This window comes from Trichoderma asperellum, chromosome 3, assembly GCF_020647865.1.
Source record: "Trichoderma asperellum chromosome 3, complete sequence".
Lineage (NCBI taxonomy): Eukaryota > Fungi > Ascomycota > Sordariomycetes > Hypocreales > Hypocreaceae > Trichoderma > Trichoderma asperellum.
Window position 1 is genome coordinate 4,607,599 of NC_089417.1, and position 26,628 is coordinate 4,634,226.

Consider the following 26,628-nt stretch of genomic DNA (forward strand, 5'->3'; position numbering starts at 1 on the left):
CAGGGCCATTCCTTTTCTTGGAGCCGTTTGTGTCTGGCTTTGTCAATAGTATTGATGTTCTTAATTGCCTGCTTCCTGTATCCAACCAGTAAGCTTCCGCCTTATTTGCTGCAACTTTTAAGCAACTCTGAAGCAGACTCTTCACCGCCTCGATTAAACACCGCGACAAACGGGGAAATACACGGCTCTATCTCGTATTGTGCTCTGCTATCTAGATCCTGAAAATAGGGATAGATTTTAGCCGCAAAACTACCTACCTACTATAAAGGGGCGTCGCCCAGGCAGCCAGCTAATCCCTACCCGTGCCAAAGCTGCTAATAGTAATTGCAGTACTCCGTAGGTAGTACGAATCGTCAATCGCAGTTCATCCGAGTACGAAACGAAAAAAAACACTCCATAGAATAAACTAGAATGCTCCTGGAAAAAGAAGCAATGCACAATGCCAGGTACGGAGTCTCCGTACTGCAAGGTAAGCAGTTAAGCGAGGGCGAGATACAGTAGAATGAGATCGTGCACCTTGTTTATAACGCTACCTGTGCTATGCTTACTACAATCCCTGGAGCCGTCATCAAATTGATCTGTGCTCTCATCCAGAACCTGCAAGAATCCTTGGCAGTGCCCACGTGGGTATTGCGATCTGCCAGTTGAATTGCTGCTGCAAAGCATTCAACAGCCGCACATTCAAGATTTCCGAGGCCAGATTGCTTTCTTGGTCTTCGATTTTTGGTAGTTCGCCATTCACGAACGCTCGTCTCTGCTCCTATCAACAGAGAGCCAATGGCCTTATAATGACGTCTAGCTCCTCTCGTGTCTTACTCGCAATCATGCTTAATACCAGCCTCCATAGCGTCTCACTCACATGATCTAATATTGACAATCCGAGAAGGAATTTAGCCACCTTGTCCGCTCTAGCCTCATGCCAAAGTGGCGATACTATCAGCCGCCATCTCCACCTCGGACAACAAACGTAGTCTCGTGATCGTGAGGTTCGTTTGCCACAATATAAGTCCCCCGCATTGCTACGAGATGCAATCCCCGAGCTTCTTGAGCTTTATGCTATTATGCATGCTTCCTAATCTCCGATTAGATCGGTGCAAAAGACACAAGGCTCCTTGATACGTTTTAGTGCGTGATGCAAGATGCCGCTAGCAAGTCTAGCGAGAGTCATCGTAGGCTATTGATTGCTCCCCAAACTCTTGGTTGAATCAGTTCCTTTTTACTCGCCCCCCCCCCCTCCCCCCTAACCCCCCCCCCCCAATTCCTCAAGAAGAGGATGGGTTATTCTATCAGCAAGGTTGGACAAATTATGTCTTACAAACCTAGATAGGGGATCCAATCATTTCGGCAATAGTAACTCTTCTCTAGAATATGACCTATCGCTGCGTCCAGTAGTCTTTGACATCTTTAATCTACTCATCAGACTCGTCAATTTCATCGTCGTTCTCGTCATCATCCTCATCCTCATCCTCGTCCTCATCTTCGTCATTACTGTCCTCTCCCTCTCCTGAATCGTGTCTATCCCTGCTATCACTCTCATTGTCAGAGTCGGGCATCTCGTCCCCAACTGCGTCCTCTGTCTCATCAAAGTACTCGGTAAATTCGTGTTCTGCATTGTGCATCTTATCCTGATGAGCTATGCATTTAAAGCATAACATGTAAGGGAGCTTGCACACAGTACACCGAAAACGCGGCCATCCAGTAGACTAAATATCAGGCATATTAGTGTCAATCCACCAGGCCGTTGCATTCGAACAAAGTCTGATTGAATATATGTAACATACCATGAAACAACTACCACAAAACAGTCGGCCATTGCCAATTTTCCACGTATCGTAATGCGGAGCAACATCCCAGTGTTGTATTGTTCCGTCTTCGCAAATTCGTTGCTGTTTTCCTTCCGGGGGCCGCAAGATCTCCAGAATGCCGGTATCCATATCATTGAGACAAGCAAGCTTAAACGGAGACCATTCACCGTCAGTACTCCTTGCCCAGATATCTGCACCGTAGTCATTAACCAATTTCACGATAATATCCTCAGCCTCTTCGCCAGCTTTACATGCCCACATTAGCGGTGTCCATCCATCGATATCCTTTATATTGATGTCCAAATTCTTGGTGAAGGCCTTGGTCCATGTAATACGTGCATGTCTAGACGTTGCTATGAAATGCAATGAGGTGCGCCCGAAGTTGTCTGCAGCTTGCATATCTGCCCCAGCTTTTGCCAGGACTTGGATTGGTCTTGGTTTTTCTGCCAAAGCAGCAGCGAAATGAATAGCACGACGACCGTGACCGTTGGCAACGTTGACATCAGCGCCGCGACGAAGAAAATAATCAACAAGATTCCATTCTCTGTAGTCACAAGCGATAGTAATAGGATATTCGTCGGATCCACTCCGCTCATTGACATCTATGCCGACATCGTCAATAAGAAATCTAGCAAGTCTATGCAAAGTTCTGCCGTAAAATTCCGATATTGCCATTTGAAGTAGGGATTTACCCTCGGGCCCTTGGCTTAGTTTATGAGGATCTGTCTTGGCGTCAATGAGAATTTTCATCATCTCGATGATTTTGCTCTCGTCTCTGGATTTGCTTTTTAAGGCTAGGTGTAATAGGCTGCCAAAAGATGGCCCAGAGACATTCGTCCTGGCACCAATGCTGATAAGATACTTTGCCGCTGCAACGTTGTCAAATTTTACAGCCATAGCCAATGGCGTCAACCCGTCATTGTTAGCAGTATCAAAAGGACATCCATAGCCAATGAGGAGCTGTATTAAAGGCGTCGTGGTAAGCTCCTCAATGCCATGAAGGATCGTATTTTTGTGCTCATCCACATGATCTGCTTGCATGCCATGCTGGAGGTAGTATCTCATGACCTTGATGGCTTCCCCAGAGTTATTGTCTTCACATGATTGTACGACAAGTCTAGCATCTTCAAATTTGGCATCTAGCTGGGCCCCAGCCTCAAGCAGGAGATTTGCGCACTCGTACTGTTTAAACTGCAGCGCGAGATCCAAAGCCGTTTTAGGATAATCTTCGCCGTTTTCTTCCTCAATGATAGTGGCATTTAGATCTGCCGGAGGACTTTTATGAGATAATAAGATGTTCATAGTGTCCACGCGCCCCCATTGGGCGACCAACATCAATACAGTTCCGTATCGAGACATGGCATTTATATCTGCACCATGTTTTAAAAATAGGGTGGCAAAATCAGGCATGTCATAAGCCAGGTGAAGAGGTGTATATTCCGCTGGTCTATTCGCACAGTTGACATTTGCACCTTTGCTCAAAAGAAGCTCAGCTATTTTGATATCACATTCTGGGGTGACTGCGTATAATATTGGGGCGGTGGCCCCTTCTGGAGTGTAATTCGCATCTGCCCCCTTATCAAGGATATATTCTAATATCTCAGTGGAGCATAGAGATACAGCGACTGTTATTGGTAATATGCCATTCGTATCTGGCTTGTTGAATTGAGCGCCATTTTCGCTGAGGACCTCAATCAAACGTTTATCATTTGTTCTTAAAGCACGTTTTATAAGCATCTCCTTATCTGAGTAACATTCGTTAGGGTCTGCTCCATGTTCTAAAAGAGCACGATAGCCGTCGATAGCTTGTATTTCGCTGCAAAGCAAGTATAAGGGGCTCCCTTCTTTAGATTTAGTGCAAGCATCTGCGCCGTTCTCTAGGAGAATATGAAGGCACCTGATCTTCCCGCAATCTGCGGCGTGGATAATGGGATATCGGAGTTCGTCGTTTGCGTCGAATGCTCCAACATTACAGTCCGCCCCGGCAAATAATAGGCACTTCAATGCGGCATATTCGCCCACAGATATTGCAGTATTCAATATCAATGGCCCAAGTTGCTCCTCGTCGTGTGTCATTTTCCTCTTATTAAGAAAAAGTTGTATAATGTTGGTGTCACCCATCATGACTGCCAACCGAAAAGCAGTTCTCCCTTCTCCATCTTCCGTAGTTGGGTCCATGTTAGAGTCCAGAAGAAGCTCTACTATCTTCTCATGACCCCAGTATACTGCCGTGTGAAGAGCAGTCTCATTTCTAATATCAAGATTTGTCTCAGAAAGATCATAGTCCGTTTGTATGATGGAGGAGACCAAATCATGAAGGCCAGCTGCAGCAGCGCGGAGGAGAACTGACTCAGGAAAAGAGAATTTATCCAATAAGGCAACTTTACCTAGCAGTTCAGTCATAATCTTCTCGTTACCTGAATGGGTCGCCCAGAAAATTGCGTCTTGTAATCCGAGTTCTTCCGCCTGCACATGACCCAGAAGCTTGCGAACTATGTGTATGTGACCATTGCGGGCTGCTTCGGCAATTGCTAACCAGCAATCTTGTTGAAAGTATTGAGAATGCTGTTGTTCTTCAATCTGTTTAGAGATAACATCTTCGAGACCTAATGCGGCTGTCAAGGGTAGAACAGATATAAAGCTTCGCTGGCAGCGCGTGAAGGGATTTGAAAGAAGATAATGCGCCTCAGCCCATTTGTTTCTTGCTCCCTTTGCTTTGAAAAATTCCAGAGCCAGCTCAAGAGGTCTATGGTGACCACTTAAGCGGTAATGCGCGGCCCATAGACGGACAGCATAGGCTAACAAGTCATCCCGGGGGGGCAGAAGGAGACATTTATCTATGTCTCCCCCGTAATTTTCGACAGAGAACTTAGAGTATTGTTTCTGTACCTCGTCGCAAAGCAAATATCTCAAGCAAGCCCGGGCTAGCTCACCATGCGAGGAAAAACCCTGTTCATGGACGTCGCCCTCAAATTCAACGAGATTGGAAACATAAAACGAATCGTACGAAAATTTGATGTCGTGGCCCTCAATTTTGATTATACCGCAGAATATTCTTTCCAGATTCTCCAGCAGATATTCATGGTCAATATCGAGTAGCGATATGTCATCAGAAGTTGTAGATGCTGCTATGGCATGGCCAAGGGCTTCAACTGTCAGGGGTTCCACTCCGTATCTGACCCATCGATAAATTGTTTGAGCCAATTTTCGTTTTTCTGGACGCAAATTTCCAATAATTACTGCTAATATGCTATCAGGGGTAACCGGACGTAGTCGTTCGAGCGTTCTGGCAATGTCTGATATCGGACTGCCTCGTCCAAAATGGCCAAGCCAATTTAAAATTATATATCCAAGATGAGATTTTTGAGAGCATTCGTCAATTAGCTGTATCATGACTGATTTCAACCCTTGTAAAGCTGGACGTTTTCGAAGTATATCTTCTAGCAATAGCATAAGTCCGCTTACGTTATCCCCCTCGTCCTCTGCAAAGCCATAAAGAGGTACCGGGCATTTTTCTAAAGATAAAACTTGTGAATTGTCAATAGAGCTTTTCAAAAATTTGTCTGGACCTCTTGTAGTAATGACTACAGTATAATCCAGCTCACTGCGGCTATGCTGCTCGAGGACTCTAGTTAAGAACCAAGTCCGCTCGTCTTCTATGCAGCTATCCCAGCAGCAAAGGAATAGTGTATATCTATTCACATATGGGCATTTCCTAATTTCGGTAAAGAGTTTGAAAAGGTCTTTTAGCGACCAACAGCGGTAATAGTGGAAATTTCTTAACACTAGACGAATTGTCGGGGAAGTATGCCAATGCCGCGAGACCATCTCACAGAGGAATGTGACTAGCATGGCCTTGATGCTATTATATCTAGTATCAAATTCGTTGAATTCGAAATAAAATGGAAGTCTGTAGGAATATTGTGACCTGTCTCCGACGTGAAAGTCGTACATAGTACGAATATACTGGGAGAGCATGGCAGCGCGCGATGCCTCTTCTGCATAGCAGTCAATATACAAGATATGCGGGCCACGGCCCTCGAGACAATTTTTGTATGCGTCTTGATTAGCTAGCCAAGATGTGAATTGGAGTTTTCGAATGTGATGTTCGGTCAGAGCGCCGCCCATGTGCGTACGGGGCATTTTTCTGGGAGGAATCAGCGATAAAAGAGAAATTTGATCGTAGATAGCGTCGGTGTTAATTTTCAAGGCTAAAATACTGCTTGGTTAGACATCTGATATGAACGATAGTTTAAATAATACCTCGTATGACGTACGATACTGTTTCTCGGCAAAGCGATCTGAAAAGAATAACACCCATCTTTTATCTGCTTGCTTGCCTCTGACAAGCTCTAAATGGTCTGTTCCATGTTCCTTCAATTGATAACTGTCCTCTCTGCCAAACGTGTTGTCTAGGATTATAGAATATCGACAGAAGGGTAGCCCTGATTCGGCTAAAAAGCTTGGTGATTCTGACAAGGCTGGCGGGAGACCTTCGTCTGATTTCTGACCGCTATCGTTTTTAGCATGTAGATCATCTTGACACCTTTCTGCTATCTGATGGGGGTTTGCTGCGTTCTCATCATCCATCTGTAAGTCTAACTCTATTTCATTCTGAGTGTGAAGACAGAATATGTTAATGCTCGTCATATGAGAGAAAAGGTTCGTCTCGCAAAACTGAAAATTAATGTTGCTCACTTGGCGGGCAACAGTTTTTATTTTTCTCAAAATGCCTTGCTTGATTATATGACCTGGAAAACTTAGCAGCTCGTGTAACTCATCTTCCAATATGTCTGTGGATTCAACTCTATGTGGACAACCGAGATATACCTGCAAGATAGATTATGTTAGTAAAGCAATAGAGTAGATGTACGAGACCCTTTATCCTACAATTGTAGTAGAGCATGCTATGACTTTTCTGCGGAATTCTTTCATATGACCCCATGTTTCTACGTCTCCATATTCTTCTACAGTCGTGGCTTGCATGCATTCGATAAGAGCCTTTCGTACATGTTAGACAGCCAAATTGGTAATATTTGGGAATGCGATAGACCTGTTTGACAATAGATCCTCCAATATCATGGCATATCCATACGATAGGTCGATTAGCTTCAATCTACCAGTGATGTTAGTTAGAGATGTTAACCAGGCTCTTAATACACTCACATCTGGAAGCTCGCGCCTTTTATAATAATAACTTTGAAGCAAATATCGTGCTTCAGTTTTAATTCCTTCTTCTTGGAATACTCTTGCTGATTCATCAGTAGCATAAAAGAAATCTAATTGGCGGATTCGCATATCTTCAAATAGATCAACTCTAAGCCAGTCTTCTCCGTTCAATGATTTCCAGGCTGTATTATGGTTATCACGAAGGCCATGGACAGTAATTACACTAAAGATTGGATGAGTTGAATACGATTGCGAGAGGAAACTGTCTAGCATACTCATAGTCATCATAGGACGAACTACCCCAGCCTCTACTGAGGCCAAGAGGCGGGACTTTTTCTGCAGTTGACAGCAATATCGACGTTGCTACGTCAGATACTTCTGATGAGTCCGTAGATGCGTCATCGTCTTCTATGTCTTCTTGCTGAATAAAGCTTTCAATATCGACATGACTTTCTATGCGTATTGCATCTTCAGTCTCTGCTATGGTTTCGGTACAAGCCATATTCCCCCCTTCGTTTTGCTGCACTGTCGACATATTGTTTTATGAGAATCTAAGAGAGGTCTTGAATAGTATAAACATCGATACCAGAGCTCCATGAAGTAGTATGGGATATAGCGGAGTTTCAAATGGTGACTAGATAAGTTTCTAGGCCAGCGGTTTAGGGTTAATTAAACGAGGCACTTGATAATCAACGATACCAGAAATGCTGCGTCAATTTGTCATAGTGAGATACAACCAAAGTACCACACTAATACCTGCAGAAGTGGGAAAAATTGCGCCTCGTAGGATTGTCTTGGCTGAGCCTACGCAGGAAGCCCCCCAGGCCATTACGGGTCGGGTCATGCAGGATGGAACGTTTGCTAGAAATGGAGGGGTCAGCCTCGCTTAAAAAAATCCCTCATTTGAGCCTCATTCTACCGCTTCCAGGTGAGGGAATACTACCCTGATACCATCCATACGTGTATAAGTGTAATTCTTAACCAGCTGAGCACTATAAGTCACTCCAAATCTAGATAGTCAAAAAATGTGCCCTTGGAAATGGCCTTCCCAAACATTTAACTCATCTTTAACCTATTTCGGCGTCGAAGCCATAACTATCTAGACTATTTCTGAGCGTCTAGTATCATTGTTGTAAAAGTCACATCGCTCAGCATCTGCAGGTTGACACTGCCCAGCTCTTCAGTGTCATATGCCATAAGCTTGTTCGTCGGCTTCAGTTCTGGGTTGAGTAGCACTGGGTCATCTTCAGGCACTCCTCCAAAGAACGTCTTTAGTGTCGTCCATTTGTCTGCTTTGCATTGGAGTCTTGGAAGGCAGGTGAATATAGCCTCGTCCAATCTCTTGATTCTCACCGCCACTCGGATGGAAGCTGGCACCCCTGTTTTGAGAGTTTTGTTTTCTAACAAAGTCCATTTGGCAATGCGGTTGGGGGGCATGTTGTCCACTACGAGCTTCCCGCCGCTTATCGTAGTTGCATCTGCCGTTTCACGAACTACCGTCTTCTCCCATTTTATTGACGCGCCAAGATCAGCGCCGTAGCTGGCTCCAATATTCCCATCACAACCTTTGGTAATAGTTTCAGATTGTTTGCTAGACAAAAAGCTGTAATTTCCGTCGAAGGATATTGCGTCGATCTCGGGCAAATTCTTGTTTGCATCAGAAGCGCCAAAGCATAGTTCAATCGTTGCCTCTGCGACTCGACGTGCTCTCTTTTGAGGGTCGAACCGAAATTGTAATACCAGTATAGTCGCCCAGTAGTCGCTGTCCGCAGACATAGCTCCATGAACGGCATCAATAAGAGTACATCTAATATCAACACCATGTCCAGTCCGCTGAATTATATCTGGCCGCTGATACGGATCTTTCGGGTTATTCTTGATATGAAACCCGCTACCAACGGTACCGCTTTCAAACATTCCAACGTCAAACACCTCAGTATCATTTTCATCTTCCAGTCCTTCCAGTCTGGCAGCTGGTGCTTCGTTGTTCGACATTCCGAGTACTAGGAGAAGTTGTAATGCTCTCTGTGTGTTTGATGTTGTGGTTAGGATAACGTAGGTTGACTTGATAGTCTGCTAGGGAGATTTACATTTCTGTATGGAAGAGTCAATAATTTGTTGATGAATAACATGCAAGGGCACGGTAACTCGCTTACACCATTAGTTTGCATGAGCTCTGTAAGCGGTCTCGCTCACTATTCCTGGATAGATTTAGGTGGTCATGTATCACTATCAAGCAGGCTGATGTAACCCAATAATTTCCACAAGTTGTGAGACTTATTCTGATAAAACCAATCAAGAGCGTTAGAAACGGTTACCGCCTCAATAGCCAAGTACTTCTTACCTATGTATACGGCTTGGAATTTAGCCGATGACGAATATTTTGGAATATCTATGCCTAATTGCCCCACTTTCAATATAGTCAAAGGTACTTTTGGCATTATCATCTAAGAGTCATATTATAAAACTCTTCATAGTCAGGTCTAGGTACTTCGAGTAAAATCGCTGCTGCGGTATCACTTGACCGTATATCAATATCCAGACCTCCCAGAATATATGCTGCTAAACTTTTCTAATACCATTTGAGCGTTTTCGTGCCATTTACGGACAATGTCGGATGCAGAAGAAGACGTACACCGAGAAACCGACGATGAGGATGAGACTACAGATGAAGAAGAGGAAGATAGCATATTAGCCAAGACTAATGCAGCTACCTCTTCATTGAAAGCTATTTTTGAGAATCAGGCCAGTAAAGATGATCTTGATCAATTCATGGAACAACATAGCGAAGTTATAAAATATGTCGAGGATAGTGGGACAACATTTTTGCACAGAATCGTCAATTTGGTGTCTGATAGGGATAACGGGAAACCCGTCAATGCCTTAAACATCAAGCCGCTGGTTGCGAGAATCATACAAATGTATCCAGATCATTTACGAAATAGGAATGAAGAGAGCCAAACTCCACTTTATCGGGCCATTTACCTCAAGAGATTCACTTGGAATCTAATTGAGCCTATGCTGAGCAGCTGCTCAGATGACCAGATCATTGAAGATGTTCTTGGGGCAACTTGTAGTAAGGGAGAATCTTTGAAAACTTGCCTCACATTGGCGTTTGAAAAAGATCTCAAGCTGAAGGCACTTCAAACTTTGATAAAACACGCGACTGAGAACTCCTTGAAGCTTACAGACGGTTCCGGGATGACGCCTTTTCACCGCGCAGTACAATATGAGCAATGCGACGACAAACGAATTGGGATTATCAAATTACTTCTTCAGAAAGACACTAAAATCCTCGCTGGGCTGAAAGAGGATGCACCATTTCAGCCAGTGGAGAGTTTTTTAGATGTTAAATATAAGAGAATGGAGGGTAGCTCCAAATACGAGGTGGAATATTCCGTATATACAGAGCATGAGAGATCGTCAAAGGCTTATTTGGCAAGTGAAAATAAGAAAAAGTCTCAGGCCATGTTACGGGAAAATCCTCCACGTCAATCAAACAACAGGGAGGTGGATATTGATCACCCTGGTCGAGATAAAAATACTCCCAAGACTCTCACCGAAAACAGCCTCCTGAAGAACCAAAACACGCTAGAGTACGACGACAGAATTAGAAACCCCGATAATGAAAACGAGAGACATGAGAAATTATCTGAGCACTTAGATGAGATTGAGAGAGAACGACAGCGGCTCAGAGCAGAAGAGGGCAAGAAATTGAAGGCGAATGAGGAACAAGAGAGTAAATTTAAGGCAGAGAGAAAGAATTTGCGATATCCAGGCTCGGATTACGGTAACTCTCTTACAAGGCAGCCTCGAGAGAAAGAATCGCCGAATGATGCAATACCAAACAAACCCAAGATTGCTTTGACTGCAGTTGGAAGTGATCACGCGCCAAATACTCCATTAAAAAGGGTTTCTACGACTACATTCAGTGCTGATAAAGAGAAAAGGAAAGCAGCGACAAAGAGTACCCAGAAGAAGCCAGATTCCAAGATGTTGGCTAAAAACTCAGCTGTTATTCTTAAGATGCTAAAGCTTCATTATATGCGAACGAGGAGCATCGAAATGGCTACTTCATTTCTCTATGGCAAGAGTAACCTGAATGGTAAGAAGCATGAATTTCTGCATTTCGAAATTGTTTGCTAACTGCAATTATGAATATAAGATGTTCAAATTTATTTTGACTACGGTGGTCTTCCGCCCGAGATACATGACAATGTTTTCTTGGAGAGATTTGGGGAGGATGAAAAGAGCGGTCTTCGGTTTGACGAAGTCCTGATGTATGCGAGGTTCCCAAACGTAACTGTTATACGTAATGGAAGGAGGGCTCCCAAGCCCCGAGCGCCAGGCCGACAAGATATGGAATTCTTTTTCGATTGGCTTTATAATAAAGGCGTACGCCGCATTCTGAAAGTCGAAGTACACGACAGCGGAGAGATTCCACACAGCGACGAGGCAATCTACAACTCAATGCGCAGGATTGTGGTTGAACATCTTGACTGGTCAAAGCCGGACTTGGATCCTCAAATCATTCGTCAAATTAGCGAAAATACCGAAATATGTAACGCCGACCCCGAAAGCAATTTGACCGGCACTAGAAATGAGTTGCGGGAGCTTACTCTCAAATGGAGCGGTAATAATGCTGTCCTACGGTCGTGGAGCGAGATTGAAGGCCTACCGCAACTACCGAAGTTACGGGTTGTTAATCTCAGTATTCCAGCACAGTCCAATGTGAGTATTGCCCTTCGCCTTTCGGTTGAAAAATTTCCGATAGCAATGGCTAATTGCATTTGGCTCTAGTTATATGACTCTAGAAGCTGGGTACAGTCGAACATTGACAGATTTCGAACTCGCTTGAACCGCAGTGCCAACTATAACCGCGATGCTAGACAAGCGACGGACTCCAAAGTGATAGACGAACCAGAACTTACTAAGGCTTCAACAGAAGAGAAGAACGAAAAGCGAAATCCCACGCCAGAAAAGGAGCGCAAGATTGAGGTTATCGTACGGGAGAGCGACAAGGAAGTTGACCGTCCCACATCATTAAATAATATCTCTAAAGCGACTGAAAGGTTCAACCCTATAACCGAGCACGAATGGCTCAACTGCATGGAAAGATTCGCAGGATGCATGAGCATATTTTGGCAAGAAACGTTAAAGAGATCTAAAGAAAGCGTCGAAAAAGACAATAACAATCGCATGTTTGACAAAGACACCACTCAGAATCTCAATAGCTTGAAAAGAGATGTTGTTGTTGCCTTAATAGATGACGGAGTTGATTCTTGCGATTCTACTTTTGCAGGCCGTGTAATTGAGGGCAAAACATTTGACTATCGAGACGGAAGTGTAGGGCAGTATTACATCTCAGCGAGAGGCCACGGTACAGAAATGGCGAGGATGATTCTGAAAGTCTGCCCTATGGCGAGCATCTACTCCATCCGACTCAAAACACACATCAGTCCGGATAAAGGGCAGGTTACAATCGATGCAACCTCTGCCGCATTGGTAAGTCGACACGAGTTTCTGAGTTTCAATAATTAGCTAACGCCTGACGGTGTTACCATAGGCTATTGAAGCAGCGTTAGAGAAGAAAGCCACCATAATTTCCATGTCGTGGACAATACCAATACCTCCAGAGGGAAGCGAAGAAAAAATACTGCTGGACCGTGTACTTGACAGAGCATGCGCACAAAAGGTACTAATGTTCTGCTCGTCTTCGGATCAGATTAATGCTACTCAGCATTATCCCTCAGCTTTCAGACGCCATAAATTCTTCTTGATAGGTGCTGCGCATGACGATGGCACTGCTTTCGGCCACGCAGGGAAGAATAACGACTTCATCTTTCCCGGAGTCAATGTAAACACTACTAAAGGTGCTAGCTTGCCGTCATATCTAGCCCACAGGACCTCGTCGACTAAAGAGTCGACAGGCTCTAGTATTGCAACTGCTCTGGCAGCTGGACTCTCAGCTGCTATTCTGTACTGTTTCAAAGCGAGCGCGTTAGGCCTCGCTGCAGCGCGGATGCAACAGGGCAAAAATTACGTGGCTGGATCTGAGCTCGTCAGGCCAACAGACGTTGAAAGGATCACAGATCGGGATGTTCTTAAAGCAGCTTTCAATAGAATCGGCAAGATGGAGAGTGGGCAATTTATTCAAGTTTGGGACCGGTTCGACCCCGCCAGCCAAGTCTTAGAGGCTGAACTTGGATATGAGGAAAAGCTTACGTGTATCATGAATCTTTGTTCAAATCTCATTGAGCGCTAGTCGAAACAGGCTCGGGCAATGTTAAGTTTAAGATGTCATAACTGGCAAAAGAATGAAGGTGGTGACTACTTTAACAGCTTAGAACCCAGCTTAGAACTTGACGCATTTACATACATGTATCTAGTTTTTAGCGATACCATGGTAATATAAAACTGGTAGGATAAGTTAACTATAGCAATCCCTTGGAAGACCATGTTGTAATACTACAGCAATGAGATCCTTGACTTCGATTAAACTTGTAATACAGTAGAAAGGGTGCTGATAATTACATTTTATCGTAGAAGTCAATGGAAACTGTACACGGCACTATCAGCATCCTCACCTGCATAGCATAGACTTTGTGCAACCCCAAAGCTCCGCTCCTCATTTCCTCAGAGTCACGAGACCAAAAGACGCATATACATGCATACGGCGTCTAGACTAGAAGAAATTCACTACGCCTGGGGTATGCCGGGCTCAGTCCCCTCCTCAGCTCCCAATCCTCCTCCAAGCATCCTTCTCTAACATCTTTCTCCAAGCATCCGTCTGTTTCAAACAGTGGCTCTCCAGTTAAACGACGTATACAACTACGATTCCCCATTTTATATGAAAGAGGAAAAGGGGATCGTCGCTGTCGCAGTAGCAAACAGTTAGGCTGAGTGTAAGAGTAGGAAGAAAAAAAAAGAAACGAAAAATGCAAACTAATGCAAATCTATAGGGCCAGACCGAGAATACTTTACCTCCAATACAACTAAGTTCTTTTATTATAAGCTAATGCAGGTGCTATAAGAAAATCACCTTCTTCCCTGTCGTCCAGAAGCTTGAAAACACGCAATGTGAGTTCACCTTCTCAGTCATTTAGGTGCCTTCATATCAGCAATGTCATGGATCTATCTCATCAACTTGTATGTAAAGTTGAATCACTTGCTTCGTAGGCGTTGCCATTCGACATAAAACAATTTCTATACTGCTATACTAGCCAAGAATACTTGTAATCGGAACAAGCCGCCAATGAGGCCCGAGCCGAGCCTGATTTTGCTTCTGTTCAGCCCATCCTCCCTTGCATTCTATGAGTGCCACAGCATCCAATCACGGAATTGGAAAACAATGGCAAAACTCCACACTAATTTATACTACTGCAGCTGCTGCATAGTCGAGGGTCAGTGGGCGGCAGCCGAAAATTGAAGCCATCTTTGGCGGCCTGACTGATGCGAGACACCATGCGGCCAAATAATTACATAAAGACCGGACTATAACCAAGAATACTGAGGGTAGTAGAAACAAATTAATTTAAGAGTTCTGCTGTCAGACTTTTATCTGCGGCTGATAAGTCTGTTTGGTAGGCTGAGTTGGGAAATCTCGCAAATCGGCTGTGTTTATGCTTGAGATGCCATTCGACCTGCGTGTCTCAAGTTTAAATACATCGCGGGGCATATATTCTCCTCTCATGCACAATAAAGCTCCTCCAGCTGCCATGCAGTCTGACAGCCGTTGTTTGCTTTTGACAGGCGGAAGGGTAGATGCGGTGTTTTATAGCCACTTACTCAGACCAACCGCAGTGCTGGTGAAGAACAATCCCTGCCACCTGAACTTTCTCAAAAGTGAGATGGAAGTGATTGCTTTCCCACGCTGTACGCACAGATGATTAAATTACCTACTAATATTACTATGACAGACGTAAATTGTTTACACTGCCTTGGTCAATACAGAGCTTGCAATTGTTTGCGGCAAAACTATGCCACTCTTCAAACATATTATGAAAGCCGCGCCTTGAATAGTAATGTATCGTCTGCATCATCCTATCTTCTTTGATTGATCACATATCTTCATTTTTGCATTGATCACCACGTATCAACTGTCATCGCTGCGCTCTACCGCCACCCAACGGAATAGTCAAGAAGATGGCCTCTACCTTTTCCGAATACCAGGCTCCTATACGCGCAGAGAGATTCCACTCCCTTGACTATCTTGGGTGTGGCCCTCACGGGCGAGTATATAAGGCTTACGATGAGAAGATGGATTCGGTCGTAGCCGTCAAGAGGCTAGACATATCTTCGTCTGCCCAAGAAGACCAGCTCAAACGAGAAATTATTTATTTCAAGAGGATTAGACACGTAAGTCTAGCACCAAAGAACCAATCAATTTTCCTCCCACGCGTATAATCAAAGTAGTCTTGCTAACTGCAGACAGCGCAACCTCATACCCATCCACTACGCACTCGTCCGTCCAGGAATGGCTTTGCTCGTCATGCCCATCAAACAATGCAACCTCTCCGCTCTCATTCCTATGCCCTACGAGATGAAAGACAAAACTTCAACTTTCTACAGCCTGACGATTCAGATGCTCTCTGCACTCACGTACCTCCAAGAGGAAGGCATATCCCACCGAAACATCAAGCCCACTAATATCCTTGTGCAGACCACTCAGCAAGGCTACGGCTTCTATCTCACAGACTTTGCACTCACTTATCCCGAGACCGGCCGTGTCGATTATCTCTATAGTGCCCCTGAGACGCACTCAGATATCTATCCCGTCACGTGCAAGCAAGACGTCTGGTCTCTCTTCGTGACGCTGGCCATTGCCAGCGGACGAATTTCCGAGCTCGAGATGGGCCGCAAAAGCCCTCTAGAAATGCTCCAAACCCTCATGGACACAGGCTTTATGATGCCTGAGGTGGAGGGCATGTCGCGGTATAATCCCACCCAGAGAGCCTCCGCCTCTGTCATGTTCCACCGGCTGAGGCCGAAAGAGAAGCTAAACTATTACGGCGGCGTAGACTATCCTGATGTCAGCACTGAATATTTCGGCTTATATGGAAGCGGCCGGCTGGAGACAGAGCCGCTGGTTCTTGTCGGGCCTAGAGCAGATCTTCGCGGACTGGATGGGCCATTGGGGCTATCACCATCAAATGTTATCCAAAGGCCATCTGTATCTGTGCCGTTGGCACAACCCCTTCCAGCCAATAGCTTGGATCGCGGAGGGCACAATCAACCCGTGTTTGTCCCAGCCGAACTTCGAGAAACCAGTAGTTCACCTCTGAGTGAGTATCCGCAGTCACCACCAGAAGTGACACAACAGGACGAGCATCTTCAACCTGAGCCGCGCATAGAACACAAGGGACAGATTGAACGGCTCGAATACGGAGGGCAGATGAACCGCCTTGAATATGAAAGACAAGTGGAACGACTAGAGAGCGAACGGAGACAGGTGGAACAGAACCCACGCCCCCATCGCCGCATGGCTAGCTGTTGTGCAGCTCCCCGCCCTCGTGATGGCCCTACTAATAACAATGGTCCTCTTCCACCGCTGAGAAGCATCATCCCGAGATCCATAAGCAATGTTCCCTACGCTTGTCCTCCTGGTAATCATTATTCCGCAACTCCACAGTTAGCCATTCAGAGGCCTGCTTCATCAGCGGCAACGAACATCTGGAGCACCTTCGAATATGGACCTGTATACAACGGCTATGCCACCATCCATTTCAATGGTATCGGGTTCATGGTCCAGCCGCAAGGGTTGGCATATGTGCGGCCGTATCCCATGCCGTGCGATTGCCAGACTGATCCATCGCAACCAGTTGAAGATTCATCGGACTATCTTCCTATTTGAGCATCATTCTTGAGTATTGTCCTGCAGACGGAAATGTATCTGAGTGGTTGAGGCATTACAGCAAAGACTGGTTGAAAACTGCATTACAGTATTCAGTTTTCCTTTTTCACCTGTTACTCTTATATTTTCGCTTTGTTCTCTTCTTTGCCACTCATATGGATTGGAGATTTACTTGCTGCGTCTTTCCCTTTCTTTCTCTCTAGGCATCACTCTTGTAGGCAGTCTCTTAGTCAATATACCATTCGTACCAAATACAAAAACTTCATCCCCACTGTATCTGCCAGCTTTTGACGTCAGCAGCTTTAGCGCATCCATGGCTTAAACTTTAGCGGCTTAATACACTAGTAGTTTCGGGCCAGGCCGAGCCAAGCCGTAGGAAAAAAAAAATGACGCCTTATCGTTCGCATCATCAATCTAGAGCCCCTCCCCCACCATGAACCATTTCTAATCCTCGCTTTGCGCCAGAGGCATTTACTCCTTCTCCATTGACTGAAACGAGCCAATTCCCTCTCTACACATGACTCAATTCCGACTCTCTCTCTCTCTTCATTAATTCAAACCAATAACCTCCACAATGTCAGACAAGAAGCGCGCGGTTGACTCAGACAAAGGTTAACAACTCTCTCTCAACTCCAAAACTAACGAAGTAACCAACCAACTAACTCTCTCTCCCATTCAGTCTGGACAACCCTCATCACCAACCTCGACTACCTCCCCGGCCTCCTCACCCTCAACCACTCCCTCCGCGCCGTCAACTCCAAATACCCCCTCGTCGCCCTCTACACAGACACCTTCCCCGAAGCTGGCCTCGCCGCCCTCCAAGCCCGCGGGATTCCCTCCCAGCGCATCGAATACCTCCTCCCAACCGCCGGCAAAGACTACTCCAACGACCCGCGCTTCTACGACTGCTGGAGCAAGCTCGTGCCCTTCTCCCTCACAGAGTACTCGCGCATCGTCCAGCTCGACTCCGACATGCTCGTCCTCCGCAACATGGACGAGCTCATGACCCTCGAGCTCGATCCGCCCTCAATCAGCGAATCTGGCGATGCCTCCACAAGCAAGCGTGTCTTCGCCGCCGGCCACGCCTGCGTCTGCAACCCCCTCAAAAAGCCCCACTACCCCAAGAACTGGATCCCCGAAAACTGCGCCTTCACACATCAGCACGACGACCCGGAAACCGCCCAGACCGTCGGCGCAGACCCTTCCGTCGGTCCACTGGGCTTCATGAACGGCGGCCTCCAGGTCGTCAACCCTTCCGCCGTCTTATACTCCCAAATCGTCGCGCACATGGAGGCCGACGCCGCGAACATGGACTTCGCAGACCAGTCTCTCCTGTCGGACCTGTACCGCGGGCGGTGGGTTCCTCTGCCGTACACCTACAATGCGCTTAAGACGCTGCGTTGGGAGGGTGTACACCATCAGATCTGGAGAGACGACCAAGTAAAGAACATTCACTATATATTAAGCCCGAAGCCGTGGGACGAGACAAACGAGAATGGAGAGTGGACAGGGAGCGATGAATCGCACAAGTGGTGGGTTGATGCGAATCGCGAGAGAAAGGCAGCTGAGAGGGAACAGCGTATTAATGACAATTTTTGAATCAAATATTTTTGAATCAAATATGAGGGCAATTTGGATATCGGCTAGAAATTCTGAAAAGAGGATTCTAGCTTTTCTAATATTCTAATATTAATTGGCTATGGTATTCTAACAATGAACGTATATACGCGGTAGACAACCTATTTATAAATCTTTAGAAATCTAGGATCAAAACTGCCTACAACACGAATAGATTCGTTTATTTGCAGACACGCATGCAAACACGCACATACACCAAGTTTTAATTCACAACTTTGTAGTATTCTGTATATATCCATAACGCGCAGGCGCTGTCTATCGTTTAATAATTCGAAATGTTTGCTCGGGCTGCCATTCTGTAAATTTACCCACTCGACATCGCGAATCCATCCATTCCAAGCCCTTCCAATATTACCCAAAGAAACAAAATAAAAACTCAGCATCATTCTGTTCTGGTATAGTTAAATAATCCAAACGCCTGCCAACATGAGATAAATGAAAAATCATCACCATAAAGGATTCCCTTTTCATATTCAGTACACCATCATGCTGATGTGTAATGTTCTGGAAAGGGAGAGACAGAAATGAAAATCTAACCCTTGCGTATATTCCTCTCAGAGAAAGGACATTGCATCGCTAATGAAACGGCAGCCGCAGTAAATTCGAAGCTAATTGCTCTCGTATATGTATCGGTGGGTATAGTCAAATATCAACTTTTTTTTTTCTTCTTTTTCTTTGCTTAACGCCATAATGCTTCTCCGCCTTTGATTAATGCTTTTTATATTTCTGTGATATTGTTAGTCAAACTATTCTGTATCCAAATAGGCCATGCAATAACTTTATGAGACTTACCTCGTCAATTCTGCGTTGGTTGTGTGGATCAATCGAGTTCGTCGCTCCCATCAATGTCTGGCCAATTACTTTGGTGACGCCCATTGCTGGTCTGAAGATGATTGTCGGAGCTCGTCGCAGCACTGCCTTGGCAGCACCACTAGCTGATTGACTCTCCATAACTTCACCCGGTACCGCAATGATAGCATCTCGTGCCAGGTTTACATCTCTAGCAAGCGACCTGTAGCCGCCACGAATGCCTTGGATCACGCCTGTCGGATGATCTGCGTACAGCGATATTTGCTTCTTATCATCTGCGTCGAGATCATCGTCTTCCCAAGCCTCTTCAGGTCGGCGACCAGTTCCAAGCATCTCTTCTGCACCTTGCAATGCATACTGCGTACCAACTGCAAGCTTTGCTCCAAACTTAACCAGCTCGGTACCAGTGGTGCGAGCAAACGCAGCAGCTCCTTTGGATATGCTTCGAATAATACGGCCATCCTTTTGATATTCCTTGAGGGGAATTTCGACCAACTCTTTAAAGCCGCTGCCGATATTGACTAGTGATCGCACCGGTGCTAGACCTCCCAAAACACCTGGAAGCTGATTACTTCTGACATCAGGCGTCCAAATATCATTGAGTGTTTTGCCTAGGCGGTCAAAGCCAGAAACTCCGTAAATGATTACATGCCGGAGCACCATTCTAGACTCTTCCAATGTGATAAAATTCATAAATTCAGTCGTATGGCCCGATCGAAGACCAGCATAATCGACTCGCTTCGGCTTAAAGTCAAGCTTAACCGGAATATCGTTCACCTCGGCTCTCTGCAAGAAAGGGACATCACTTGGCGACGAATGAACTGGCACGCTGTCATCTTTGAACTCAAAGAAGCGAGTAATAAAGTCAAGCGCATCTTGGTCGACATGTAGTCTCAGGGGCAGCACAGTTGCTCGGAGCACAATCTCAGAAGCCCTGAGCTCTGGCAGTGGCTGCACAGTCAGTAATTCAAGATGTACCATACTAGTACCCATCTCGCGCTCCCCTTGATCTTGATCATAAGTCACGAATTTTTTCCATGTTGACGTGGGAACGTGATCAAAGATATCAAGATTCTCAACTCGAACATCAATGCTGCTCTGTGTTTCTCCAGTTCCGGCGGGAAATGCAACCATGTCAACGTTGACGCCTCGAAGCTCAAAAGTGATTTTATGGCGTTTGCTCCGTCGCAACTTCAGGCGCTGAGATTTGGGATACCCTCTACGTACAGTCCGATTCGATGTTGCTGTCACAGCTGTAGTAGCGACTGATTCTGTCTCCGTCGCATTGTCGGCAAGGCCTTCGTTGATGGCACGAGCCAATTCTTGCGGGTCTCGATTGGCTGGGATTCCGATATAGATGGAGTTAAACAAGAAGTCGCCTATTGTCTCTTCATCTTCAAGCTCTTCTTCGTAAACCGGCTGACCGGCAAGTCGTGCTTGGCGCTCAAAGACTTTAGCCTCTACATCGTGGACAGCTTTGTTGATAACATTGCGAGTATGGACCCAGTCGTAGCCATCAAATAGGTTCCAGATGAGATGCACATCTCTTACAGATACTTTGAGGGGGCTGCGCTTTACCAGGTGCGCGGGAGCTCTGTCATAAGTATTCTTATTCGAGTTCCAAATCTTTGCAGAGTGCTCTTCAGCGGCATTGCGGCTATAAAAGTCGTCGTGAATAACTAGACCTTCGCTGTCTTCCGAGACGTGGCTAGTGGAAGATTCAAGCCCAGAGATTAAGACTCCCTCGTTAGTATCTTGCATCTTCGCATCTTGTGATGTAATGGAAAGATTCATAGCATCGAACAGTTCTTCTCCCACAGGTTCATCTCCAAAAAATTGAGATTCGATACGGAGAGAACCATCACTTCCAAAACCGATGTCGGACTGGCTCTTAGCCATTTCTTGTGCAGCAGAGAAATCCTGATCAAAGTCGTATTCCCCTTCAGGCTTGCCAAATGCCTCTGCGGAAATTGAAGCAAGCAAGTCTTGGACAGGCACTACCTTGGTCCGGTATTTATTCTCTTTGCTTGGCGGAGTCGGTGGCGAAAGAGCATTGGTCAAGCTTATCAGGGTTTGGGTTGAATCTGCACAAGTCTCCAACACCAAAAGATCATCTCGAACTTCAACTTCTACCTGCTTCTCACCATCCATGCCCGGAGCCACATTGACAATGACTTTTGCTGAGGACATGTAGCAAATATCCACATATCCTTGAGAACACAAGGAGATTACTTGAGGAGTTGCTGATGAGGACGACCGGCGTCTTGGGTTTCTGGAAGCACGGTCATCTGGCGCGCTAAGGGAGGCATCATCTGTCAGCAAAATCGAGGCCTTATTAATATCCAGATTCACGTTCGTCACCTCATCCTTTGGAAGAGTGACGGCGAGGTGAGCATCTGTGAATACAAGGACCATCTTGGATTTTTGGTTGAGAGGATTCAAGCCGACAAGGCAGTCTCGAAATGATACATCCAAAGTCATTGGTTTACTCTGTTTAGCGGCGACCTCAGTCGGTGACTGGGGCTGCGGTCGCGCCAGTGCGGCGTGAGCTTGGTCACCAAGACTGGCCACTGATGCAGCAAGACTCTCTTCGAAATCCTGCGGCGTAGCATCGTTTGCCAGGCCAAGAATATCCATAATAGTGGGAACTCGGTACTCGATGCTGATATCCTGTAGGTTGAGCTTGATGACTGGCTCAATGTCGTCACCAATCATTCTCGCCATAACGACTGGACCTCGACTTGCAGCAGTCTCTGCAGAAGGATACAGGATCGAAGAATTGATAAGCTCTTCGGTTTCGTTGCGTCGGACGGATATCATAGAGACTGCAACAGCCACCAGCGATGGAACGGTAATATGCGCAGCTTCAAGATCCTGGATATCGCAGCTAAGCTGCCCAAAGTTCCCTCCAAGATCAACACTCGTGCCAAGGTTATGGATTGTTGCTAGCGTCATGAGTCCAGGTCGGTCGTCTTCTGGGAGATATTTCGCCACAGTAGACAACTTGGCCACTTCTTCAGCTAGGGCTGGTAGCACTTCGAATTGGGCCAGGTTCTTCACTCGCACATTCAAAGTATCTACTTTAGCTCTGAGTACCGAGCCTTTCCTTCGCTGGCGCAAGAGAGTATCAACCATGATTTCGTCGCTTCCATGATCAAACTTGGCTTTCGAGGGCGTAATCAGCTCAAGAAGCTTCTCGAGATCTGAATTGGTGGGGATAGTTACGAATTCCAGTCTAACTCCAATGATCTCGGTATTGATAGCAGGTTCAGCCATGGAATTTTTCAAGTATGGCCCAGATACGCGCATCATGCGCCATCCAATTCCCATGCCTTCGTCTCGACTAACGAGCGTGATGGCTCTACTCTCGGCAATGAAGCTGCATTCTTTGCCAAGGAGCTCGATAAAAGAGCCACCTATCCGCATATCGATCTTGTTCTCAAAAGCAGCGGATTTATCGTCTGGCTTGATAGGTGTATCAAATCGTACACCTTTTGGCTTCTGGATGAATGCTGGTTTGGGCGGTGGCTTAGGTGTAGGCGACGGGCTGGAAGTCATTGAAGCGCTCATGTTAAGAAAGCTACTGAGACCTCCGAACCAGCTAAATGTCTCATCTAGTTTCTGTAGATCAATATGAACAGCCAGTGGTAGGGTTTCAATCACGGTTTTGACGCCCTCCTTTGTTTGTGTGATTTTGATGCCAACATCATGCCCGTTTGAAAGAAAAGTATCTCTTACAGAGGTACTCATTGGCTTGGCTTTATCAAAGGAGATGATATCATCTTTGGCATATCCGAAGCGGAAAGTTTGCAGGTCGATTGTTGTTTGAATGGCATCTTGCTTATCCGGACCGCCTCTTCCAGCTAGCCGTACCGGTACTTTGGTTGGGGAAACGCCAATGGTCAAGCCGCTCAATGTTGCATTAAGAAGAACTTCGTGGGCAAACATAAACGCCGAAGAGTCCAGATGGCGCTGAGGCGTATCTGCCACTCCACCAAGTCGGCTCAAGAAATCCAATGAGATTTCCTGTACAGTCACCTTAATCTCTGGCGTCTTATCCAAGTGTTGCTCATTTTCAGCCCCACTGCTTGAGACCTTTACTGGGTTGTCTTGCTTGACCGCTTCGAGAAGTTTCCCAACAATCATAGCAAGCACAAAGGCGAGTGAAGCATCAAAGCGGATGGATACTGGAGACAAATCTACCTCCAAAACGTTATCAACACTCTGAGTTCGTTGTATTGAGGGCCTGTGGCCGTACACAGAGCCGGAAGATGGCGCGTGCACAGAAAAGGCTCCAGGCGCTTGAGGATATACCGAATTGCTCATCGCCCTAGCAAGCTCGGCCACTGATTCAGAAGTATCTTCTTCTATTTCAATGTGCTGATGTGTGGTTGGTACGTATATAGAAATAGAATTGAGATGTAGAATTTCCTTGACAACTCGTGTCGGCCCCTTTGGAGTAGCCACATCCTCGTGCTGTGGCTTCTCTTCAATGCCAATCGGTGCGTCCTCGGTTATTGAAGTTTGGTCGAGAACATGAGAATTCGGTTTATCTTGCTCAGACCTAAAGTTGGGCTCATCCTCGGCTTCAGTCTGTGGTTGTGGCTCTGATTTCTCGTCCGGCTTGGGAACCAATTTCTCAGTCTCAACATGGGGAGACATCGTCCGATCGGATGCCGATGAACCTTCAGACGCATTATCATCCCAGCCCCCGGGCATGGCTGAGACAAATTCCTTGGCAGGCTTCGGCGAAGCGCGAGGCGATTGGATGACTTGCGGAGGGGAAGGTACTCGAGGAGACAAAGTGCCTTGGGGAGACTGGGGAACTCCAGGAGATTGAACTCGAGGAGAAGAAGTAGCTTGAGGAGACTGGGGAACTCGGGGAGACGAAGGTGCTCGAGGAGACAAAGTAGCTTGAGGAGACTGGGGAACTCCAGGAGATTGAGAAACTCGAGGGGACGAAGGTACTTGAGGAGATAAAGGTACTTGAGGAGATAAAGGTACTTGAGGAGATAAAGTTCCTTGAGGAGATAAAGGTCCTTGAGGAGATGAAAGTACATGAGGAGATGAAGGAGCTCGAGGAGATGAAGGGAGAGGAGAAGGAGGAATTTGAATTTGAGCTGCCTCTTCCACTGACGACGGAACTGCTTGTTCAATGGTTGACGCATCTGAGTGTGTTGAGGATTTGAGCTCAGATATATCAGCCTCGCTCTCTGCCTTCGAGAAAGCACTCATATACATGCTCTCAGCCTCCTCGTGTGTATAGAGATGCGATTGTGAGAGATCTTCAGCCAGATTTTCTGGTTCATAATGATCTTGGTACCCCAACTCCGCCAAAGACTGAGCATGAATAACACCAGACGCCCCTAAATCTGACTCTTGTCGCGACACGGCATAGGTCGGTTGGAAGTCCTGCTCCTCTAAGGCATCTTGTGACCTAGATAGCCCGCTATCGAACATACTTCTTGGGGGTGAGGAATATGGCGCAGGATCTTCAGGTGAATGGAACCTTGCATTTTCGGGGGAGTTGAAGTCTTGGTATAGTGAAGCGCGGGGAGTCGCAGGGGCTTCGTCATCTAGCATGCCTTCATCCTCATTTTCTCCAAAGTCGTATGGAATTCCAAGAGCTTCCTCACTATCTCCCAATGGGTAATTGGGCTGATCTGCTTCATTTGCGTCGGCTAGGTGGTCCCTGAAGCTCCCTTGAAGTGATGGCAAAAATTGATCATTGAAACTCGCTTGCGATGAAGTCATATGCTGGCTATAAACGCTCTCCCGAGGCGACTGTGCCTGATGATGGTGGTGTGATGACATTATTGATGGCGCAAAATATGGTTCCTGGGGACTCTCTAACGACAAGGATGTGGATTCCCTCGAAGGAGGGTTCCTTGTCGCATGAGGCGAAGACGTAGCGGATGGTGAAGTCATGGATGAGGATCGTGTTAGGGTAGAAAAGACGTTGGCCTCGGATACAAGATAGGCACGGACATTGTCCAGAGAGATCTGTCGCTTCCCTTCCTTGGGAGCTGCAACTGGCGACCCTTCCGATTTCTCGCTTCTCGTAGTAACGCCTTCGATATCGATGCCTTCCAGGGCGATTTGGAAAGACACCGGCTCGGTGGCTGGCGAATGCAAGTCTACAGGGATATCCATATCTAGCTGGAATCCCACGCCTTTGATTTTTATCTGCATTCGGTCCATAATTCCTTGTAGGAAGCCCGCTAGGAAACCGGGCAATGATAGAGGCTGTCCAGTACCCACGACGGGTTCATCTTCGCTGCTATCGTCGCTCATTGCTGTAGATGCGCCAAGATCTTGCGCTTCTGCAGCTAGCGCAGCTTCGAGTTTCCTTCTCTCCGATGACGGCTGCGTTTCGAGGAATGATTGCGCAAGGTCCACGGTGTTTGGGACAGCGGCTGAGGCATCGTCGGAGGTAGATTTAGTTGACCGGTCCGATTTGGACTTTGCATCAGATACTAGTACTTTCAACTTGACATCCACGCCATCAACTTCGATAGATATAGGGCTCGTATAGAAATCCATAGGTATGGTGACTCGCAGGAGCAGGACCTTGGCCTTTTGCAGCGCAAACGTCCTAGGCAGTTTCAGTAGCTTCTCAAGCTTCTAAAATGGATGTCAGCCTCTCTCTTTTTCTTCTTTTCCCAATAGCAAGTAAGAATCGACACTCACATCTAGCTGAACTCCAACATCCCTAAACTCAAAAACTGTATTTCTACCCAAAGCCAGATCTAGATTATCCATGTCTAACGCGTCGGAATCGAGCAGCTCCAGCCGCGATAAAGCATATCGCAGCAGCCGTTTAGGCATGCTGGAGCTCCGAAATGACTGGAAAAGCCCAGCCATGGTGATGGTTTGTTGTTTCGGGGCTTTAGGTTTTGGAGATGGTTATAGAGAGGAAAGAGGCGATCGGAACAGCTGGCGCTGGCGACGATAAGAAAGGTAAACGGAACTGAACGGAAATCAGATCGTCACCGGCTCCAGCCAAAGGCTGCGGTAGGCGCGATATCAACAGACCCCCGGCCAAATGCGGGGACGAGGTTCATGGTTGAACAGATCGAGAACGAGGCATCAACGGCGCAAGATCAGCTGTGGGAGCGAAGCAGGCGCGGGGAGGTTCGGCTCAGCTTCCGCCAGCTTGCTGCGAGGAGCGACAAGAGATGGAAAGATGAGAGATGAGAGAAGGATGGGAAGCGAGATGGACGAAGATCGTGCCAGAACCTAAAGCCAGGATCTCCCCCAGCCAGGATGAAACTTTGGAGTGAGTTGCTCGGGGCTTAGCGGCTGGCGGAATCGGTCGAGGGGCTCGAGGGCACTCTCGTTAAGGCGATACCA

General features: G+C 46.4%; 6 protein-coding genes across 6 annotated transcripts; 3 read left to right on the top strand and 3 right to left on the bottom strand.

Annotated features, from left to right (window-relative positions):
• Positions 1 to 501: 501 nt before the first annotated feature.
• TrAFT101_006115 (uncharacterized protein) lies at positions 502 to 7,669 on the bottom strand. Its single transcript, XM_024902559.2, has 7 exons — positions 7,250 to 7,669; positions 6,972 to 7,197; positions 6,859 to 6,921; positions 6,696 to 6,806; positions 6,083 to 6,635; positions 1,782 to 6,016; positions 502 to 1,703 (listed from the first exon to the last, which is right to left on the bottom strand). The coding sequence occupies exons 1-7, from the start codon at positions 7,507 to 7,509 to the stop codon at positions 1,410 to 1,412; spliced, it is 5,742 nt and encodes a 1,913-aa protein (XP_024760642.2). The 5' UTR covers positions 7,510 to 7,669; the 3' UTR covers positions 502 to 1,409.
• Positions 7,670 to 8,034: 365 nt separating this feature from the next.
• Positions 8,035 to 9,064, bottom strand: TrAFT101_006116 (uncharacterized protein). Its single transcript, XM_024908209.2, has one exon. The coding sequence runs from the start codon at positions 8,967 to 8,969 to the stop codon at positions 8,079 to 8,081; it is 891 nt and encodes a 296-aa protein (XP_024760643.2). The 5' UTR covers positions 8,970 to 9,064; the 3' UTR covers positions 8,035 to 8,078.
• Positions 9,065 to 9,445: 381 nt separating this feature from the next.
• TrAFT101_006117 (uncharacterized protein) lies at positions 9,446 to 13,415 on the top strand. Its single transcript, XM_024903951.2, has 4 exons — positions 9,446 to 11,079; positions 11,140 to 11,705; positions 11,775 to 12,479; positions 12,541 to 13,415. Exons 1-4 carry the CDS (start codon positions 9,585 to 9,587, stop codon positions 13,237 to 13,239), a joined length of 3,465 nt encoding a protein of 1,154 aa, XP_024760644.2. The 5' UTR covers positions 9,446 to 9,584; the 3' UTR covers positions 13,240 to 13,415.
• Positions 13,416 to 15,119: 1,704 nt separating this feature from the next.
• TrAFT101_006118 (uncharacterized protein) lies at positions 15,120 to 16,910 on the top strand (the record flags this gene model as incomplete). The annotated part of the gene is made up of 2 exons (XM_024898707.2): positions 15,120 to 15,332; positions 15,409 to 16,910. The coding sequence occupies 2 exons, from the start codon at positions 15,120 to 15,122 to the stop codon at positions 16,825 to 16,827; spliced, it is 1,632 nt and encodes a 543-aa protein (XP_024760645.2). The 3' UTR covers positions 16,828 to 16,910.
• Positions 16,911 to 17,241: 331 nt separating this feature from the next.
• Positions 17,242 to 18,653, top strand: TrAFT101_006119 (uncharacterized protein). The gene is made up of 2 exons (XM_024910637.2): positions 17,242 to 17,438; positions 17,507 to 18,653. The coding sequence occupies exons 1-2, from the start codon at positions 17,402 to 17,404 to the stop codon at positions 18,424 to 18,426; spliced, it is 957 nt and encodes a 318-aa protein (XP_024760646.1). The 5' UTR covers positions 17,242 to 17,401; the 3' UTR covers positions 18,427 to 18,653.
• Positions 18,462 to 26,544, bottom strand: TrAFT101_006120 (uncharacterized protein). Its single transcript, XM_024906729.2, has 3 exons — positions 25,966 to 26,544; positions 19,258 to 25,899; positions 18,462 to 19,191 (listed from the first exon to the last, which is right to left on the bottom strand). The coding sequence occupies exons 1-3, from the start codon at positions 26,137 to 26,139 to the stop codon at positions 19,174 to 19,176; spliced, it is 6,834 nt and encodes a 2,277-aa protein (XP_024760647.2). The 5' UTR covers positions 26,140 to 26,544; the 3' UTR covers positions 18,462 to 19,173.
• Positions 26,545 to 26,628: the final 84 nt, after the last annotated feature.